The following is an 18,322-nucleotide window of genomic DNA, read 5'->3' on the forward strand; positions in this document are numbered from 1 at the left end:
CTTACCTGCGTGGCAAAGCCTCAGGCTGCAAATGCCCCCCAGAAGCAGGAGGATCCCACCAGGGCCAGAAACTCCCCGGCTCCAAGCAAAAGCCATCGCTCCGCGCGGATAAAGCTGCGGCTGCAGCGTCTCCCTCTCTCCGCCGCCGCCTCCTTCTCCTCCTTCTCCTCGTCCTCTCCAGGGGCGTCCTCTCCTTTTGCTTCTTCCCTTCGCAACCCTTCCAAAGCTCCAGCCTCCTCGCCGCCCGATGCCCCGAGCCTCCCCTTCCCGCTTCCCCTCTTCGCGCAGCCACGCTTCGGTGGGGCGGGGGATCTCTGCAACTCTTCAGCCAAGGAGGAAAAGGGAGAGGGTCGCCTCCGCCGCTGAATCCCTCCTCCGGTGCCACGCTGGGGAGGTCCTCACGCTCCAAATTGGTACCGACGCGGAGCCGCCGAGTCACAGAGGCAGCCACGGCTGCCGCGGGGCTCTCATCGCTGTAGATCCCTCCTCGCTCCGGCTGCTGTTCCTAGCAAGCTACTAGCATCCTGCCCCTGCCCAGACTCCTTCTACAATGCCAAGGTGTCCCGCACGCAGAAGAGCCCAGGAGCTAAGGGGACTGACTGGAGGAGGGCTCCGCGAGAGGGGGCAGGCGACAGCCGGGGCGCTAGCCGGAGCTGGGCGAAGGGGGGACGGTAGGGAGCTAGCGACGGCCAACGAAGCAATTAGGCACGCGCACGCGCAGCGAAGCGAGGCGGGGTGGGGGGACCTGGCTGGGCCGATCGGCTTCCAAATCTTGGAGCTGGAGCCTCTCTGGGCTTGTTGGCTTGGCAGTAGTCGAAAAGAAGACGCACAGGCAGCCCGATCTTAAGCACGTTTCTTCAGAAATAAGGCCCGCCTTATTCAATGTGGCTTTGTTCCGTGAAAGTATGTGATACATGGCAGTCCTAAAAAAAAAAAAAATCCCCACAGTGTACGAAATCCTTCCAATCCCCGTGTTTATTTTAAATAAATTTTCCCCACTTTTAAATTGTTTTCGCCACAAAGCTCTGGCATAATGAACCATAAATACGTTCTCTTACCACCATTTCGGAATCACTAGGGACATGATGAATCATGTTTAGGATTTGGGGTCTTAAAAGCAGGGATGCAGTCTTCCAGGGTCTCAGGAGATCTTAGACACTACTTTTTTGGGAAGCCTGGTCCCAGCAGGCTCCCTGTGTCTCCAGCGTCCTATGAGCCAATCAGCATGAAAGAAGAGTGTGCTAGCTCCTCAGAAGAGTCTTCTAACTTGCTTCCTTATCATTTCCTGCCGATTGGAGCCAATCAGGGTGAAAGCAGTTCCTATTAGTTCCTACCTCAAAAAGCCAACTTGTCAACTTTCTGTAATTGCAGAAGAAGGGACTGTGAATGCTGATACTAGCATCCCATCTACATCATCAAGCAGTTTGGTAGCAGCAGGAGATAAATGTGTAAACACTGAATTCAGTAGTTCAAGCAATATATCTGACAGTGAGAAAGGACAGTCAAATGGTGACTGTGGCAGAGAAGCAGAAAGCAGCTTTCAAGCCTGGCCATATAGTCTTAGAAGGGTGTGGCTGTGGGAGACACAGCTGTGACTATTATGAAGGGACCCTACACTTCTGAATGTGCCACTACTCTACTGCTTAAAAGAGGTTCTCTGAAGGGTGAGCCTTTCCACAGCTCTTTGGAAGTAAGTTCCATTGGTTTCAATACTTCCTGTTCTTAAGGTATGCCAGGCTCTTCACCTTTACAATAATGTCCTTTAAAAAACAACAACAGCATGTGTGTCCTGATCCTGTGTACTTAGAAGCAAGTCTCACTTGACTGAATGTGCCCTACCCACACAGGTAAGTTTGCACAAGATGGCATCCTTACTAGAAAATTAGATTCCACTGAAAATAAATGCCATTTTCTTCCAAGTACAGGTTAAGGGTTATGGTGCTACTGCTGGTTTGATCATTCTATCTCTTTCTCCACCCCCCTCCAAATTAACTAGCTTTCTCTATGATAATCTCTGGTGCCAGCAATTTACACTGCAATCCAATGAGGTCAATGGAACTTATTCCCAGGTAAATGTAAGGTGGGGTCTGAGGAGGGAACAAAATGGAGATGGAATTATTAATTTAACCTTCTCTTACCTCCCCCCTACAACTCAAAGTACTGAAACTTTTTCATTTGCTTTTAAGGAAGCAGTGCCATTTAATTCAAAGCTATGTATAATAGTGGTTCCTGAACTGTGATCCAGGGACTACCCTGAACCAAATGCCTGGTGTAGTTTCAGGTACACTTTGAGACTATCATGACAATCAGGGGAAAATGTAGAGGTTTCTTTGAGGCTTCCACCAAATGCTGAAGAGGCAATCCACTTTCCAGTTTAAATTTTAGACTGGCTTGTCTCTTCAGTAATGCAAGTAAGAGCAGTGCAAACTGTTAAAAAAACTGATAGAATACATGTTTCTGCCATGTGAGCATTTCACTTTGCTGGATGGTGAGCCAAGAGGTCAAATTCATCCGCTGAATTTTAATTTGAAAGCCTTTAAAGTTCATTCCCACATGGTAAGAAAGGGTCTTCCAGTTCTTTTAAGTTACACATGTATATACTGTGGTCCACAAAGAACATGCTTCACAGTATAACCAAGCTTCATGCCCCTTCCGTTTCAAATTTTGATCTGGCAACCTTAAATATTGTGTGTACAATAAAAAGTTCTTCCTCATTGTCATCCTCTTCAAAGCCTTTCTCAGCTTCTGACTTTGGCTGAGCTTTTTCCCTTCTGTTGCTCTGCTCTGATCAACCAAACCAATACCATTCACAGGGGCATAGTTGTCCGGGGTCTTAACCCCTTATCTTTTTGGAGCAGGGCCCCTATGTCTTCAGGATCCTATGAGCCAATCAGCACAAAAGGGGTGTGTGTTAGTCACTGAGAAGAGTCTTCTAACATGTTTATTTGTCCTTTCCTGCTGATTGGATCCAATCAGAGTGAAAGAAGGTGAATCAGACACTGAGAATACTCTTTTCAGTAGCTAACACTCTCCCCTTTCATGCTTATTGGCTCCTAGGGACGTCTGTTGTTGCGAGAAAAGGCATTAACAAGGATCTCATTTTCAACCCAGCAGCAAAAAAAAAGGAGTGTGTGGCTGTATGACTATCATGAAAGGACCCTGCACTTCTAAATTTTCCACTACACTACTGCCGTTCAGTATGAGGAGTTTGAATGTACAGCCTGGTCCTTTACAGTGGCAAGTTCCACTGAGCTTAATGAGGCTGACTTCTTTGTATGTTTGCGGGGGGGGTGCAGCCTTAACTTTCATTAATGCCCCTCAATAACTGCAGTTTTAAACCTAATGAAAAAGGGGGGCATCCCACTGAAATCAGCAGTTCTTACTTCTAAGTAAACCTGGTTAGGAGTTCATTGCACATGGGTGCTACTAGGGTAATTTTTGGCACACAATCTGGGAAGATGCTATCAGTTCTATGCTTTGTAGAGCACTTAGGATAGGGAACCTGCCCCCCCCAAGGCAGCTGGACATCGGCCATGCTGACTGGAGCTAATGGAGTCCAAGAACATCTAGAGGAGCACAGTTCCCCACCCTTGATCGAGCACATGATGGTGCTGAAACAAATATTAAATACTAGTACATGTTCTTCTGCTTAACTGTATCGGGCTGCTTGAGGGCTGGTCTATGCATTACTTGAACAACTGCTTCTCTACACAGCAACTTTTGACTGTCTCTCTGTAACGTAATAGGAACTACTTCTTACACAGAAACTTGCCAATGAGTTTCCACTTCAATGCTGGGTGTTCCCAGAGGACAGAAAACCACTGATGTGAAAACTCTCCAGGTCTTTCGGAGTTGTCCTGCGATGAATGCTATTACACGTTATAGCAGGGGAGTGGGAGACCACCAGGGGAAAAACAGCTACTACACAGATCGGGTAATGTGTAAATCAGCCTTAAGAGAGCCACACAGTCCTTAAATCAGTGAGACTTATATACAAGCAAAGTTGTGGTCTTAAGCACACTAAATATATTTACTTGGAAGAAAGTGCCACCAAGTTCGGGGACTACCGATGCATGCTTAGACTTGCAGCCTTTTGTCTCTTTGCTGCTGAAAACTGACAGGGTGACTTTTCTCAGAACAGAACTCTGTGTAACTGGGAAGTTTGCATGCTTTCCTAGGAACAGAAAGAGAGATAGCATTCTACCTATCGTGTATGAAGGGGCCGATTATTGCAAGGGCAGGAGGAAGATGGCAGAGGGCCAGAAAATCATTTGCCTGCAGGGGACTGCCAACCCATCTTAATGTGTACATGCAGAGAAACAGAAATCCTCCACGTTTGTCATATGTGGAAAAGGAGGCAACAGGTATATCTCAACTTATTAATGTTCAATATCCCTAAATAAACATTCCCCTCCAGGGTTGCCAGGTTCGTAAGGATGAATTTTGAATATGGGGACAAAATCTTAAGAAAGTTTACACTTCGTTCTCCCCCTCCCTCTGCATTTTCCCTCTCCTTTTCTACCTCTCCAAGCAAGTGTGCTTGTTATATTATAAGGAGGAAACAGAGGTCACAGAGTTCTCAAATGACCAGGAAACATTTCTGGTCTTTTTGATTTTGTTTTGTCTGTGACAGATGAAAGCAGGCAAGATTAACATTAACTTTAGCAGGGTGTGGAATCCATAGCAGAATAAAGAAACAGCCCCCTTTCCCCCTCCACAGCACTGTTTAAAAACATCATAATCTCAAAGAGATGAGGGAAAAGAGGGACTGTTTGCACTCTGCTGATCACTTTTAATGCGTCTTTCCTCTTGACTAGCAAGAGGAATTATTGCCTTTCTCAAAAAGGGATTCGGAAAGTGGAAGAGGCAACGTGGGATTGATTTAGATGGAAGAAGCTGCCACTGCCCTAGTCTGAAACCTTCTTTGAGAGGCTCATGATTCAGGACTACTTCAGTTCCACCCACAGTTTTTCTTAACAAATAAAGCATAGAAATAAAGCATGGAAAAGCATAGAACCTGCTCCATTTATATCCATTTGTTTCACTGATACAACCCACTCTCCCTCCAGGAAGCCAAGGGCCAAGCTGCACATTATGTGAGAGATCCAAGAGTGCGTGCCTCAGAATCCAGCTGCACGGGGGAAGAGGGTGCTAGCAGTTTGGGTCACACTGCAGTGGCAGGGGAGACTGAATTTCTCAATCAAACTCCATCTATCCTCTTTTCAGGCTGCTATTAGCTTGTATGTGTGGGCAACAGGCTCCACCCTTCCTCAGCTCCAATCACTTTGGCAGCCCTCCCAGCTGCATTTCAGTGAAAGAAAGAAAGGAAGTTCCAGTCATGGCTTTCTTGCGTGAAGGCAATAACCAGGCTCAGAACTGCTTACCTCTAGCCATATAGGAGCAGCATGGACTGGTGCATCCTCAGGGTAGGACTTTGGGAAAGAGTTCAGGACCCCACACAGGAGAATGAACAGGAGGGTCCCCAAACACAGCTTATCACTGAGGTAAGTGAAGTAATACACATTACCTTCAAAACTAGTGGGGACCCATAAGACCACGAAATCCAGAGGCTAAAGTATCTTAATGTACCACTGACAGCAGGTGTTCAGGGGTTGACAAGCTTTTTTGGGCCAGTGGGCAAAATCTGAGGTGAAGTGCCATGGGTGCAGTCACAAAATGGCTGCTGTGGGCTTGTGGCGTATCACAAAATGGTTCCTTGGGGGGCATAGCATAACACAAGGTGGCTGCTCCATCTAAAAGAGCAGAAAGAGACAGAAGTACAAAGTGGTGCAGGCATGACTTCCATCAATCCTCTATCAATGCGGAAAAGGCACCTACTTCAGCTACTTTCATGCTCACACATACAGAGAAGCATTTTGTACCTCTCTGCTTAGAACAGATGGGAGCAGGGCCGGATTAAGCTGAAGAGGGCCCCTAGGCTGATTCTGAGCCGCCCGCCGTCCCATCCCATCCCATCCCATCCCCCCCTCTTCACCTACCTTTCCGCTTTTTTTGCGGCTGTGCGCACTGCGCGCACAGGTTTGCCATCAATCAAGATGGCAGCCGAGGTTTCCCTAAGGGGCTGAAGCCTCTGCTGCCATCTTGGTTGATGGCAGCAATGCGCACGTGTAGCATGCACGCGTGCCATCAACCAAGATGGCGGCAGAAGCTATAGCTTAGGGAAACCTGATTGATGACAAACCACAAAAAACAGCGGAGAAAAAGGTAAGTGAAGCGGGGGGATGGCAAGTGGTTCAGAAGCTCTTGTCCCACGATCCGCGGCTCCTGTCCTACTTCTGTGGATCGCGGGCCCCCAAGAGCTCCAGGCCCCTAGGCTTCAGCCTACTAAGCCTAATGGATAATCCGGCCCTGGATGGGAGTGTGTGTGTCCAGTTCTGGCATCCAGTGAAATGTGGGCATGTTTAAGGAGAGGCCGAGCCAGTGTAAATAGGAACACAGCAGGAAGAGGAAAGAGTCTCTCAGACATTGTAGATTTTTGAGGGAATATTTGCTGAATTATTTTGTGGGTACCATAGGATGAATTGGTGGGCACTCTGGTGCCTGTGAGTACTGTGTTGGCACCCTTGCCTCAGATCACCTTCCAGGCTTGTGCTGCACTATGTGGAAGTAATATGGGGGGGGGAAGAGGAGGAGGAAGACATGTACTAAAAAGTATACACCACCACTTATGAGCCCCATGATATATACATCACCAATGAAAAGAACAGCAGCAATATTATTTCTGGTTGTATTCTGGTTGAATACCACCACTGGTTGTATTCAGTTGCGTGTATGAGCCCTCTACATGTATACTTAGGGCTGGTTCAGAAGTACTCTTAACAGAAGAACTGACTCTTCCCAGCTGTTACATTCATGCTTATTTCTTAATCAAATTGGTGGCAAACCCTGGTTAACTTTAATTGTGATTCGTGCTGCAATCATATGCATGCTTCCTGGGAGTAAGTCTTGTTCAACTGAGAGGACTTTATTTAAGACAAGCTGTTTAGGATCACACCAGGGATGGGGTACTGCAGCCCTCCAAATATTGTTGGACTCCAACTGCCATCATCCCTGGCTATGGGCCATGCTGGCTGAGGCTGATGGAAGTTGAAGTGCAGCAACATCTGGAGGGCACCACGTTGGCTGTCCTGGAATTGCACTGTAATAATAATAATAATAAAATTTTATTTGTTAGTCGCCTATCTGTCCGACTTAATGGACACTCTAGGCGACTTACAGCAATACATTAAAATACACTGTACAATCAAAAACAAAATCATCAATTATTCTAAAACATCAATTTATACATCTTAAAACTAATCCCTCCTGAGGATCCCATAGGCCTGCCTGAATAGCCAGGTCTTTAAGGCTCGGCGAAAACCGGTCAGGGAGGAGGCATGTCGGAGATCAAAAGGGAGAGAATTCCAGAGGGTGGGGGCCACAACCGAGAATGCCCTCTCTCTGGTCCGCACCAGCCTAGCTGTTTTGGCTGGTGGGACCGAGAGGAGGTCCTGTGTGGCTGATCTTGTCAGGCGGCATAATTGGTGATGCTGGAGGCGTTCTTTCAGATAAACTGGGCCGAAACCGTATAGGGTTTTAAAGGTCAGCACCAACACCTTGAATTGGGCCCGGTAGACAACTGGTAACCAGTGTAGATCTATTAACACAGGGGTAATATGATCCCGGCGGCGGCTGTGCTTGATCAAGCGTGCCGCTGCATTTTGTACCAGCTGCAATTTCTGGACCGTTTTCAAGGGTAACCCCACATAGAGCACATTACAGTAGTCTAAGCAAGAGGAAACCAGGGCATGTATCACTCATGGGAGCAGGTGTACAGGAAGGTAGGGTCGCAGCCTCTGTATCAGATGTAATTGATACCAAGCTGCCCGGCTCACTGCTGAAACCTGAGCCTCCATGGACAGCTGGGAGTCAAGAATGACCCCGAGGCTGCGGACCTGGTCCTTCAGGGGCAATCTTACCCCATTAAGCACCAAGTCTATATCTCCCAACCTTCTCTTGTCACCCACGAGCAACACCTCGGTCTTATCAGGGTTTAGCTTCAGCCTGTTCTCGCCCATCCATCCACTTACGGACTCCAGGCATTTGGACATGGTATCCACAGCCAACTCTGGTGAGGACTTAAATGAGAGATAGAGCTGAGTGTCATCCGCATATTGGTGACAGTGCAGCCCAAAGCTCCTGATGATGGCTCCCAGCGGTTTCACATAGATGTTAAATAGCATGGGGGAAAGGATAGAACCCTGTGGCACTCCACAATTAAGAGGCCAAGGGTCTGAAACCTCATCCCCCAATGCCACCCGTTGGTACCTGCCTGAGAGATAGGAATGGAACCACCATAAAACAGTGCCCCCTATTCCCAACCCCTCCAGGCGATTTAACGAGATACCGTGGTCAACGGTATCAAAAGCCGCTGAGAGATCTAGGAGGACGAGGAAGGTGTATTCCCCCCTATCCAACGCCCTCCTCATATCATCCACCAGAGCAACCAAGGTTGTTTCAGTTCCATGTCCAGTCCTGAAGCCCGATTGGAATGGATCTAAATAATCTGCTTCATCCAAGTGTGTCTGCAACTGTTTGGCCACCACTCGCTCTATCACCTTGCCCAAGAATGGTAAATTAGAGACAGGGCAGAAGTTATTCAGCTCTTGGGGATCCAAGGAGGACTTTTTCAAGATGGGCTTTATCACTGCCTCCTTGAAGGCTGATGGCATTGCACCCTCTTTCAAGGATGCATTTACCACTGCCTTGATCCCCTCGCCCAGTCTCTCTTTGCAGCTCATAATGAGCCACGAAGGGCAAGGATCAAGCAGACAGGTGGTTGGCTTCACCACCATTGTTGGTGAAATGTTGAGCCACACACCTGATGGGAAGAAGGAAATTCACCACGAGGGGGCAGAGGGGGGAAAAACACACATAATCCAGGTCTCATCTCCACTCCATTATACCTGCCAGTATATAGGATGATCAGCTCTGCTTCACTTCCCTATCCTGCATTTAGAATTGACCTAGAGACTTGAACTCAGCGGAGGCTACTCTATTAGGGCTAATGGGGCACCACCCCACCAAACTTAATCTGTCCTCAGCCAGTCCCCACTTGCCTACCTTCTTACTTACAACCAGTCCAGGGGATGGCTCTGCCTGTCATCTTCCTCCTCCTCTTTAGACACAGTAGCAGCTTCAAAACCAGCCAGACCATTTCCTTTGCCTTTGGTTTAAAACATGTTTGCCCATTGCTGTGCACACCTCCCTTCTCCGCTGCTGATCTCAGCAAAGCACAGGGCCAATCACTGTCTCTGCTCAACCTACAGTAAAGTGTTTTTATTGGACTCAGCACACAGTGGAAATGAGTTGATCTACCAAACAGTTTTGATTTCTGTGTGAAGTGGATTTCTCAAAGAAACACACTGGAGCTTCATTTCCCCATGTTTGGGAGTAAAAAGGGGCGCCACATGTCTCTGACTACAGAAAAAAGATGTGGGGAAGTACTGAAGCCAACACAACCACAAGCATGTCTGTACCTTGTTGCAGAACTCAGCAGAGAGGAGGATGGGGACAAAACTAGAATTAGTTGATTCTGCCTGTCATTGGCTCTGGCTTCACTTACTGAAGGGCTCTCTGCCTTCTGCCCTACACCGCTCATCACTGCTTGAACCTTGTTGGGAGACGAAGGATCTTCAGATACAGTATGAGTTCCACCATAGAGATGTCAGGTGACTTAGTTCTCCACACCACAACCACCACATTGTTCTCAGGCACTCAGTATGAAGTTCAATGACTGGTGCCTTGTTGTCCAATGAGTGGCTACAGTTCTGGAATTTCAGACTAGTCCTATCCAGTTATGAATAGGAGCTAGAGGTTTACCTCGTACCAAAAAGAGGGAGTCAATGATTAATAACTTCAAAGGGTTATTTGCTGGTAACAAACAACAGGGCAGGGATGGGGAAACTTTTTCAGCCCACGGGGCACATTCTTTTATGGGCAACCTCCTGGGGGTCTCATGCTAGTGGTGGGTGGGGTCAGAATTAAAAGTAGCAGAGCAATGGATGCAGATCTGGAGATTCCAGCCATGCAAAAAGGCAGAGGTCTCTGCACTTGCCATCCTCCTTCTAAGCAAGCATGTGGCACTGTCACAGTTCAAGGACACAGTTCAAGAACAGTTTGAGGAGGGTGTGGACCAGGGCCAGTGAGAAGTGTGGACATGGGCTAGGAGAATCCCAAGGGCCAGACAGAGAGGCCTGGAGGGCTGCATCCAGTCCCCAGATTTCCTTCCTACTTCTGCAATAAGGCTATCCCAGAATTGTGCACCTTGAAAGGTCGATACAACCATATGAAAGGTTATTATTATTTAATAATCATCCAGCAGGTGCAGCTGGAGAAACCACACCTGCCAGATGTCTCTGTTTTAATAGCCACAAGACGATTAAAGAGGCCCTGGAATGCTTCAAGCCAGGAGAGAGGAGTTATCAGACCTCCCCCGCCTATACCTCCTCCAGGCGCCACAGATTACAATGAGACACCTTTCCCCCTGGGTGGGGGTGTGTGACTTAAGTGGCTGGCAAGGGGATCATAACAGTTTGGTTCTTTTGTTATCTGCAATCTGATGCCTTTCCTTGATATTCCTTCAGGCTTGACTGTAGCTGCTACTGAGCAGGCGCCAATGGGGCAGGCTAAGAGTGAAGGAAGCAGACAGTCACTCATGATCTTGCATCTGACAGTCCCATTCATATAGTGCTTCCACTGCCCACTTCTTTGCCCAGTCCTTGCAATAAACCTCTTGTATGTTGCTCAGGCAAATAACACCCTACACTGAACATGTGCAACTGAATCACCACCGTCACCCTCACTACCATCATTTGTATAGCTTCACATGTTCAAAGCATTATCAAGTTATAACCCTCACATGGGGAACCCTGTGGTCCTCCAGATGTTGCTGGACTACAAGTGTCATCATCATTGACCATTGGCCATGCTGGCTGGAGGCTGATGGGAGTTGGAGTCCAACAACATCTGCAAGGCCACAGGTTCCTCATTCCTGCCTTCCAGCAACCCTGTAGGAAGCCTTTCCCAACCGTTGGGTCCTCAGATGTTGCTGGACTAAGGTTCCCATAATTCATGACCACTGACCATGCTGCTTGGGGCTGATGGGAGTTGTAGTCCAGCAACATCTGGGGACCCAAAGGCTGGGGAAGGCTGCTGTAAGTTATTTCCACTTGGGCAGCCATGTTGGTGCAAAAATTATCAGAGAGTTCTGTGGCACCTTAAAGACTAATTTTATTATGGCATAAGCTTTAAGGGACTAGAGTCCACTTCACTGTTGTGCATCTGAAGATCTAGTCCACAAAACCTTAGCCATAATTTTGTTTTTTAAAGATGCTACAAGATTTTTTGTTGATTCTCTTGTAAGGTATGTCACTATTATTATCATCCTGCTATACTTCAGATGGGTGGACAGAGGCAAAGAGAGAAGGGGGGGGCTTGCTGAAGATCACCTAGTGAACCGGGGACTTCCTGATTCATTGCTCAGTCTCTTAGGCACTGCATTACACCAGCATATATGAAGTCAGACTATTGGTCCATCTAGTTCCATGCTGTTTGCTCCAAATGGCAACCACACTCCCAGGTCACAAGCCTACTCTTTCCCAGCACTATCTACCTGAGCTCCTGTCAGGCAGAGATGCTGGATGTTAAAAAGGAACCTCATGCATGTGGCTTCTCCCCAGAAGATATTGCCTTCTTCTCCCCAGTTGCATGTGCTTGTCCAGGACTCACATCCACATATGTCTGTCTTTTTGGTGAGTCTTTGTAAGCTAATTTAGAACACTTGTGTCAAGTAATGCAATCAATAGACCAGAGCTGGGGAACCTATGGCCCTCCAGATGTCATTGGACTCTGACTCTCATCAGCCTCTAGCAAACATGGTCAATGATAAGGGAAGATGGGAGTTGTAGTCCAGCAACATCTGGAGGGCCATAGGGTCCGCATCCCTGCAAAAGACTGGCATAGTCCATTCATGGGTATTTGGGTACACAATGGTACAAGAAGGCAAAAGCAAACATGCAGCATGCCTGCAAACATTATAGAATTCCAGTTAAATATTTCATCCACTTAAAACTTAAGAGTACCGGTGTAACACTGTGGGAAGTCCAGAAAAACATGCAAACTGTTTTCTTAAGGCCTACACAAGGAAAAGATTGACGTTGGCATCTAAAGCTTAGATTGCCTTTCCTCAGGTGCTGTTTCTCACATATCTAAGTTCGACCCTAGGGAAGAGAAAAGAAGGTGCCATCCATTGCCACATGGCTTCCCACTTGGCTCTAGCACCACTCCTTCACTTAAGTGAACTATGGGAGCAGTGGACATTCTGCAGCTTGAGGGAGGCTGATGTAGTTCCATCTCTGAAACTAAGTAGAGTAAGGACCAAACTACGTGTCATGTCAGTTGTGTGCTTAAACTGGCCACTTTTATTCTAGAGAAAAAAATACAGCCATGGGTCCTAGTTCAGGAATGTGACCATTATGTGGATCAGAGCCCTGCAATAGTTTCCTGCAGAAAGTCCTGCAGCTGTCCCCAAAGGTGCTGGTTATTGCAAACAGCACGGAAGAGGGGGAGTAGCAGCCAGGTGGAAGCGATTTTCATCAGGAAACTGGTATGGGCTTCTCATTCCGGATCAGGAGGACTTTATGGATCTGGCTCCTGCTGCGGTTCCCCCCCCCAAAAAAACTAGAAGTACCCAGTTTAGGCACACTTTAAAAAATCCAACTCTGAACAATGTAACATATAGTTTGGCCCTTATGCTTGGCTACTTCCTTGAATACCCAATAAGGCTAGAGAACCAGTGTGGTGTGATGGACAGAGTGCTGGACCTGGGAAGGCCTGCTCAGCTATAAAGTTCATGGAATTGCCTTAGTCCAAACCTGACTTGCTTCACAAAAAAAGCACATCCACCATCACCCGGGAATGCAGCATCCTCTTAATGAAATTTATTCCAAATCTTCTCTGTGTATCAGATTTGTTTGTTTAATGTCTTGAGATCAAGGCTGCTGTCAGCAAAGTACCATGCTGTCAGAATTGTATGTAGGTTATTTGGGGCCCCTTTTTCAATTGTGTTAGATTCCCAAAGTGGGGTATACTTAAAATATTTTAATAATAAAAATAAAATTAAAAGCAGAGAAACAAAATGAAACCAAGAGCAAGCATCAAACATGACCAATGAAACTACCAAAAGCCTGTCTGAACAGAAAGGTCTTAACAGCCTATTTAAAAGAAGCTGACCGAAAAGCTAATGGGCCACCACTGAAAAGGTTCATTCAGTGGTACTCACCAGCTTAATGGATGGCGGAATGATCAGAGGCTTCTTACTCCTATTTCTTAGTGATCATGAAAGTTCATATGGAAGAAAGTGCTACCAAAAGTATAAAATAAAATAAAATAAAATAAAAGACTTATAAAGTGCAGCAGGCACTTTGCAGTTGGACTACAGCTCCCATCATCGCTGACCATTGGCTATGATGACAGGCTGATAGGAGTTGGTATTGCGTGGCTAAAAACAAATGCTGAAGATTCTCTGAGTCTTATTTTTAAACAAAAACCTTAGTTACTTTACAGTTCAGAGGCCACTACCCCAATGCGCATCTGCAGGAATTTTTCCATGGGGTGGGAGGAGTAAAACACTGAAAAGGGGGAAACAGGCTAATTTCTCAGGACAAAAAATGAATGCCTGTACATTTTGTCTCATACATCAGCTTCTACAAATACTAGAAATGTACTTTCTTTCTTTTTAATGAAAGCTGAGAATCTGAGGGTTATGGTTCAGCGGGGGTGGGGGTGGGGACTGCCTGCAGATGCCCCTGGCTCAGATTCTTTTTCTGGATCTTAACATAAGAACATAAGAACATAAGAAGAGCCTGCTGGATCAGGCCAGTGGCCCATCTAGTCCAGCATCCTGTTCTCACAGCGGCCAACCAGGTGCCTGGGGGAAGCCCGCAAGCAGGACCCGAGTGCAAGAACACTCTCCCCTCCTGAGGCTTCCGGCAACTGGTTTTCAGAAGCATGCTGCCTCTGACTAGGGTGGCAGAGCACAGCCATCATGGCTAGTAGCCATTGATAGCCCTGTCCTCCATGAATTTGTCTAATCTTCTTTTAAAGCCATCCAAGCTGGTGGCCATTACTGCATCTTGTGGGAGCAAATTCCATAGTTTAACTATGCGCTGAGTAAAGAAGTACTTCCTTTTGTCTGTCCTGAATCTTCCAACATTCAGCTTCTTTGAATGTCCACGAGTTCTAGTATTATGAGAGAGGGAGAAGAACTTTTCTCTATCCACTTTCTCAATGCCATGCATAATTTTATACACTTCTATCATGTCTCCTCTGACCCGCCTTTTCTCTAAACTAAAAAGCCCCAAATGCTGCAACCTTTCCTCGTAAGGGAGTCGCTCCATCCCCTTGATCATTCTGGTTGCCCTCTTCTGAACCTTTTCCAACTCTATAATATCCTTTTTGAGATGAGGCGACCAGAACTGTACACAGTATTCCAAATGCAGCCGCACCATAGATTTATACAACGGCATTATGATCTCAGCTGTTTTATTTTCAATACCTTTCCTAATTATCGCTAGCATGGAATTTGCCTTTTTCACAGCTGCCGCACACTGGGTCGACATTTTCATCGTGCTGTCCACTACAACCCCGAGGTCTCTCTCCTGGTCGCTCACCGCCAGTTCAGACCCCATGAGCGTATATGTGAAATTCAGATTTTTTGCTCCAATATGCATAATTTTACACTTGTTTATATTGAATTGCATTTGCCATTTTTCCGCCCATTCACTCAGTTTGGAGAGGTCTTTTTGGAGCTCTTCGCAATCCCTTTTTGTTTTAACAACCCTGAACAATTTAGTGTCATCAGCAAACTTGGCCACCTCACTGCTCACTCCTAATTCTAGGTCATTAATGAACAAGTTGAAAAGTACAGGTCCCAATACCGATCCTTGAGGGACTCCACTTTCTACAGCCCTCCATTGGGAGAACTGTCCGTTTATTCCTACTCTCTGCTTTCTGCTTCTTAACCAATTCCTTATCCACAAGAGGACCTCTCCTCTTATTCCATGACTGCTAAGCTTCCTCAGAAGCCTTTGGTGAGGTACCTTGTCAAACGCTTTTTGAAAGTCTAAGTACACTATGTCCACTGGATCACCTCTATCTATATGCTTGTTGACACTCTCAAAGAATTCTAATAGGTTACTGAGACAGGACTTTCCCTTGCAGAAGCCATGCTGGCTCTGCTTCAGCAAGGCTTGTTCTTCTATGTGCTTAGTTAATCTAGCTTTAATAATACTTTCTACCAGTTTTCCAGGGACAGAAGTTAAGCTAACTGGCCTGTAATTTCCGGGATCCCCTCTGGATCCCTTTTTGAAGATTGGCGTTACATTTGCCACTTTCCAGTCCTCAGGCACAGAGGAGGACCCGAGGGACAAGTTACATATTTTAGTTAGCAGATCAGCAATTTCACCTTTGAGTTCTTTGAGAACTCTCGGGTGGATGCCATCTGGGCCTGGTGATTTGTCAGTTTTTATATTGTCCATTAAGCTTAGAACTTCCTCTCTCGTTACCACTATTTGTCTTAGTTCCTCAGAATCCCTTCCTGCAAATGTTAGTTCAGGTTCAGGGATTTGCCCTATATCTTCCACTGTGAAGACAGATGCAAAGAATTCATTTAGCTTCTCTGCAATCTCCTGATCATTCTTTAGTACACCTTTGACTCCCTTATCATCCAAGGGTCCAATTGTCTCCCTAGATGGTCTCCTGCTTTGAATGTATTTATAGAATTTTTTGTTGTTGGTTTTTATGTTCTTAGCAATGTGCTCCTCAAATTCTTTTTTAGCATCCCTTATTGTCTTCTTGCATTTCTTTTGCCAGAGTTTGTGTTCTTCTTTATTTTCTTCATTCGGACAAGACTTCCATTTTCTGAAGGAAGACTTTTTGCCTCTAAGAGCTTCCTTGACTTTGCTCGTTAACCATGCTGGCATCTTCTTGGCCCTGGCGGTACCTTTTCTGATCTGCGGTATGCACTCCAGTTGAGCTTCTAATATAGTGTTTTTAAACAACTTCCAAGCATTTTCGAGTGATGTGACCCTCTGGACTTTGTTTTTCAGCTTTCTTTTTACCAATCCCCTCATTTTTGTGAAGTTTCCTCTTTTGAAGTCAAATGTGACCGTGTTGGATTTTCTTGGCAATTGGCCATTTACATGTATGTTTAATTTAATAGCACTGTGGTCACTGCTCCCAATCGGTTCAACAACACTTACATCTCACACCAGGTCCCGGTCCCCACTGAGGATTAAGTCCAGGGTTGCCGTCCCTCTGGTCGGTTCCATGACCAACTGATCTAGGGAATAGTCATTTAGAATATCTAGAAACTTTGCTTCTTTGTTATGACTGGAACACATATGCAGCCAGTCTATGTCCGGGTAGTTGAAGTCACCCATTACTACCACATTTCCTAGTTTGGATGTTTCCTCAATTTCATATCTCATCTCAAGGTCTCCCTGAGCATTTTGATCAGGGGGACGATAGATCGTTCCCGGTATTAAGTCCCTCCTGGGGCACGGTATCACCACCCACAACGATTCTGTGGAGGAGTCTGCCTCTTTGGGGGTTTCGAGCTTGCTGGATTCAATGCCTTCTTTCACGTATAGAGCGACTCCGCCACCAATACGTCCTTCCCTGTCCTTCCGATATAGTTTATATCCAGGGATAACCGTATCCCACTGGTTTTCTCCATTCCACCAGGTCTCTGTTATGCTCACTATATCAATGCTCTTCTCTAAGACCAAGCACTCCAGTTCTCCCATCTTGGTTCGGAGGCTCCTAGCATTAGCGTACAGGCACTTGTAAGCAGTGTCTCTCTTCAAGTGTCTTTGGCACTTGTGGTTAGGCCTGTGGTAATTTTGCTCTTCTGAATTTATATCCTGTGCCCCTGCTCTCACAATGCCTACTTCTAGGCCTACCCCTTTTAAAATTTCATCATTTCTTTGGTTTTTATCCCGGGGGGAGGTTTATTCCGAACCGGACCTTTCTCAGCTCCTGTCGGGTTTCCCCCCTCAGTCAGTTTAAAAGCTGCTCTGCTACCTTTTTAATTTTAAGTGCCAGCAGTCTGGTTCCATTCTGGTTCAAGTGGAGCCCGTCCCTTTTGTACAGGCCCGGCTTGTCCCAAAATGTTCCCCAGTGCCTAACAAATCCGAACCCTTCCACCCGACACCATCATCTCATCCACGCATTGAGACTGCAAAGCTGGGCCTGTCTGGCTGGTCCTGCGCGTGGAACTGGTAGCATTTCAGAGAAAGCCACCTTGGAGGTCCTGGCTTTCAGCATCCTACCTAGCAACCTAAATTTTGCTTCCAGGACCTCATGGCTGCATTTCCCCATGTCGTTGGTGCCAACGTGCACCACGACCACTGACTCCTTCCCAGCACTGTCTACCAAACTATCTAAACGACGGGCGATATCCGCAACCTTCGCACCAGGCAGGCAAAACACCTTGCGGTCTACACGCCCATCACACACCCCACTGTCTATGTTCCTAATGATCGAATCACCCACTACAAGGATCCCTCCACCCCCTGGAGATATATCCTCGGCACGAGAGGATAGCTGCTCATCCCCCAAGGAATGGGTCCCTTCTAAGGGATCATTTCCCTCTTCCTCAGCTGGATGCTCTCCTTCCCCGAGACCATCTATAACATCCATGAAAGGCCTCCTCCACACACCTCTCTGCCTCTCTCAGCTTTTCCAGGTCCGCCACCTTGGCCTCAAGGAAATGAAGTCGTTCCCGGAGAGCCAGGAGCTCATTGCACCGAGAGCACACCCACGACTTCTGTCCAACAGGCAGATAGTCGTACATGCTGCAGGTGGTGCAAAACACTGGAAAGCCCCCACACCCCTGCTGGCTTCTTACCTGCATAGTTTTGTTTAAGGTTTATTACGTCAATGGGTTGGAGACTGCGGTTTAGTTGAGGTCAGGGAACAGATGAGCAGAGTGGGGGGGCCTGGCCTCCTCGCCCTGCTGCCGAACTCGCTCTGCTGCTTAACTCGCCTTGACGCTTTGTCAGCTGGGGCTCCCTCTAGCTCGTGGAGCATCTTATAAGCTGGTAACAAACTCTCCAAGTGTGGATCGTTATGCAGCCCAAACGGCATCACCCACACATCAGAGGCAGGTATCGATAGAAGGAACCCCAAGGTTTGCAGAAGTTTAAAAAATAATTTAAAAACTAAGGGGGGAAAGAGAGACAGTACCTCAAAACATCCC

General features: G+C 46.8%; 1 protein-coding gene across 2 annotated transcripts in view; it reads right to left on the reverse strand.

The window, feature by feature from the left end:
* The window catches only part of UNC5B (unc-5 netrin receptor B), a 208,579-nt gene extending 207,421 nt beyond the window's left edge, over positions 1–1,158 (reverse strand). For both annotated transcript variants that reach the window (XM_061635254.1, XM_061635253.1), the window contains exons 1-2: positions 1,059–1,158; positions 6–923 (exon numbers count right to left, since the gene is read on the reverse strand). In XM_061635254.1, coding sequence (XP_061491238.1) covers positions 6–96 — 91 coding nt within the window. In that variant the 5' untranslated portion in view covers positions 97–923; positions 1,059–1,158. The remainder of the gene's footprint in view (positions 1–5; positions 924–1,058) is intronic.
* Positions 1,159–18,322: the final 17,164 nt, after the last annotated feature.

Source organism: Rhineura floridana, chromosome 7 (assembly GCF_030035675.1).
Source record: "Rhineura floridana isolate rRhiFlo1 chromosome 7, rRhiFlo1.hap2, whole genome shotgun sequence".
NCBI lineage: Eukaryota > Metazoa > Chordata > Lepidosauria > Squamata > Rhineuridae > Rhineura > Rhineura floridana.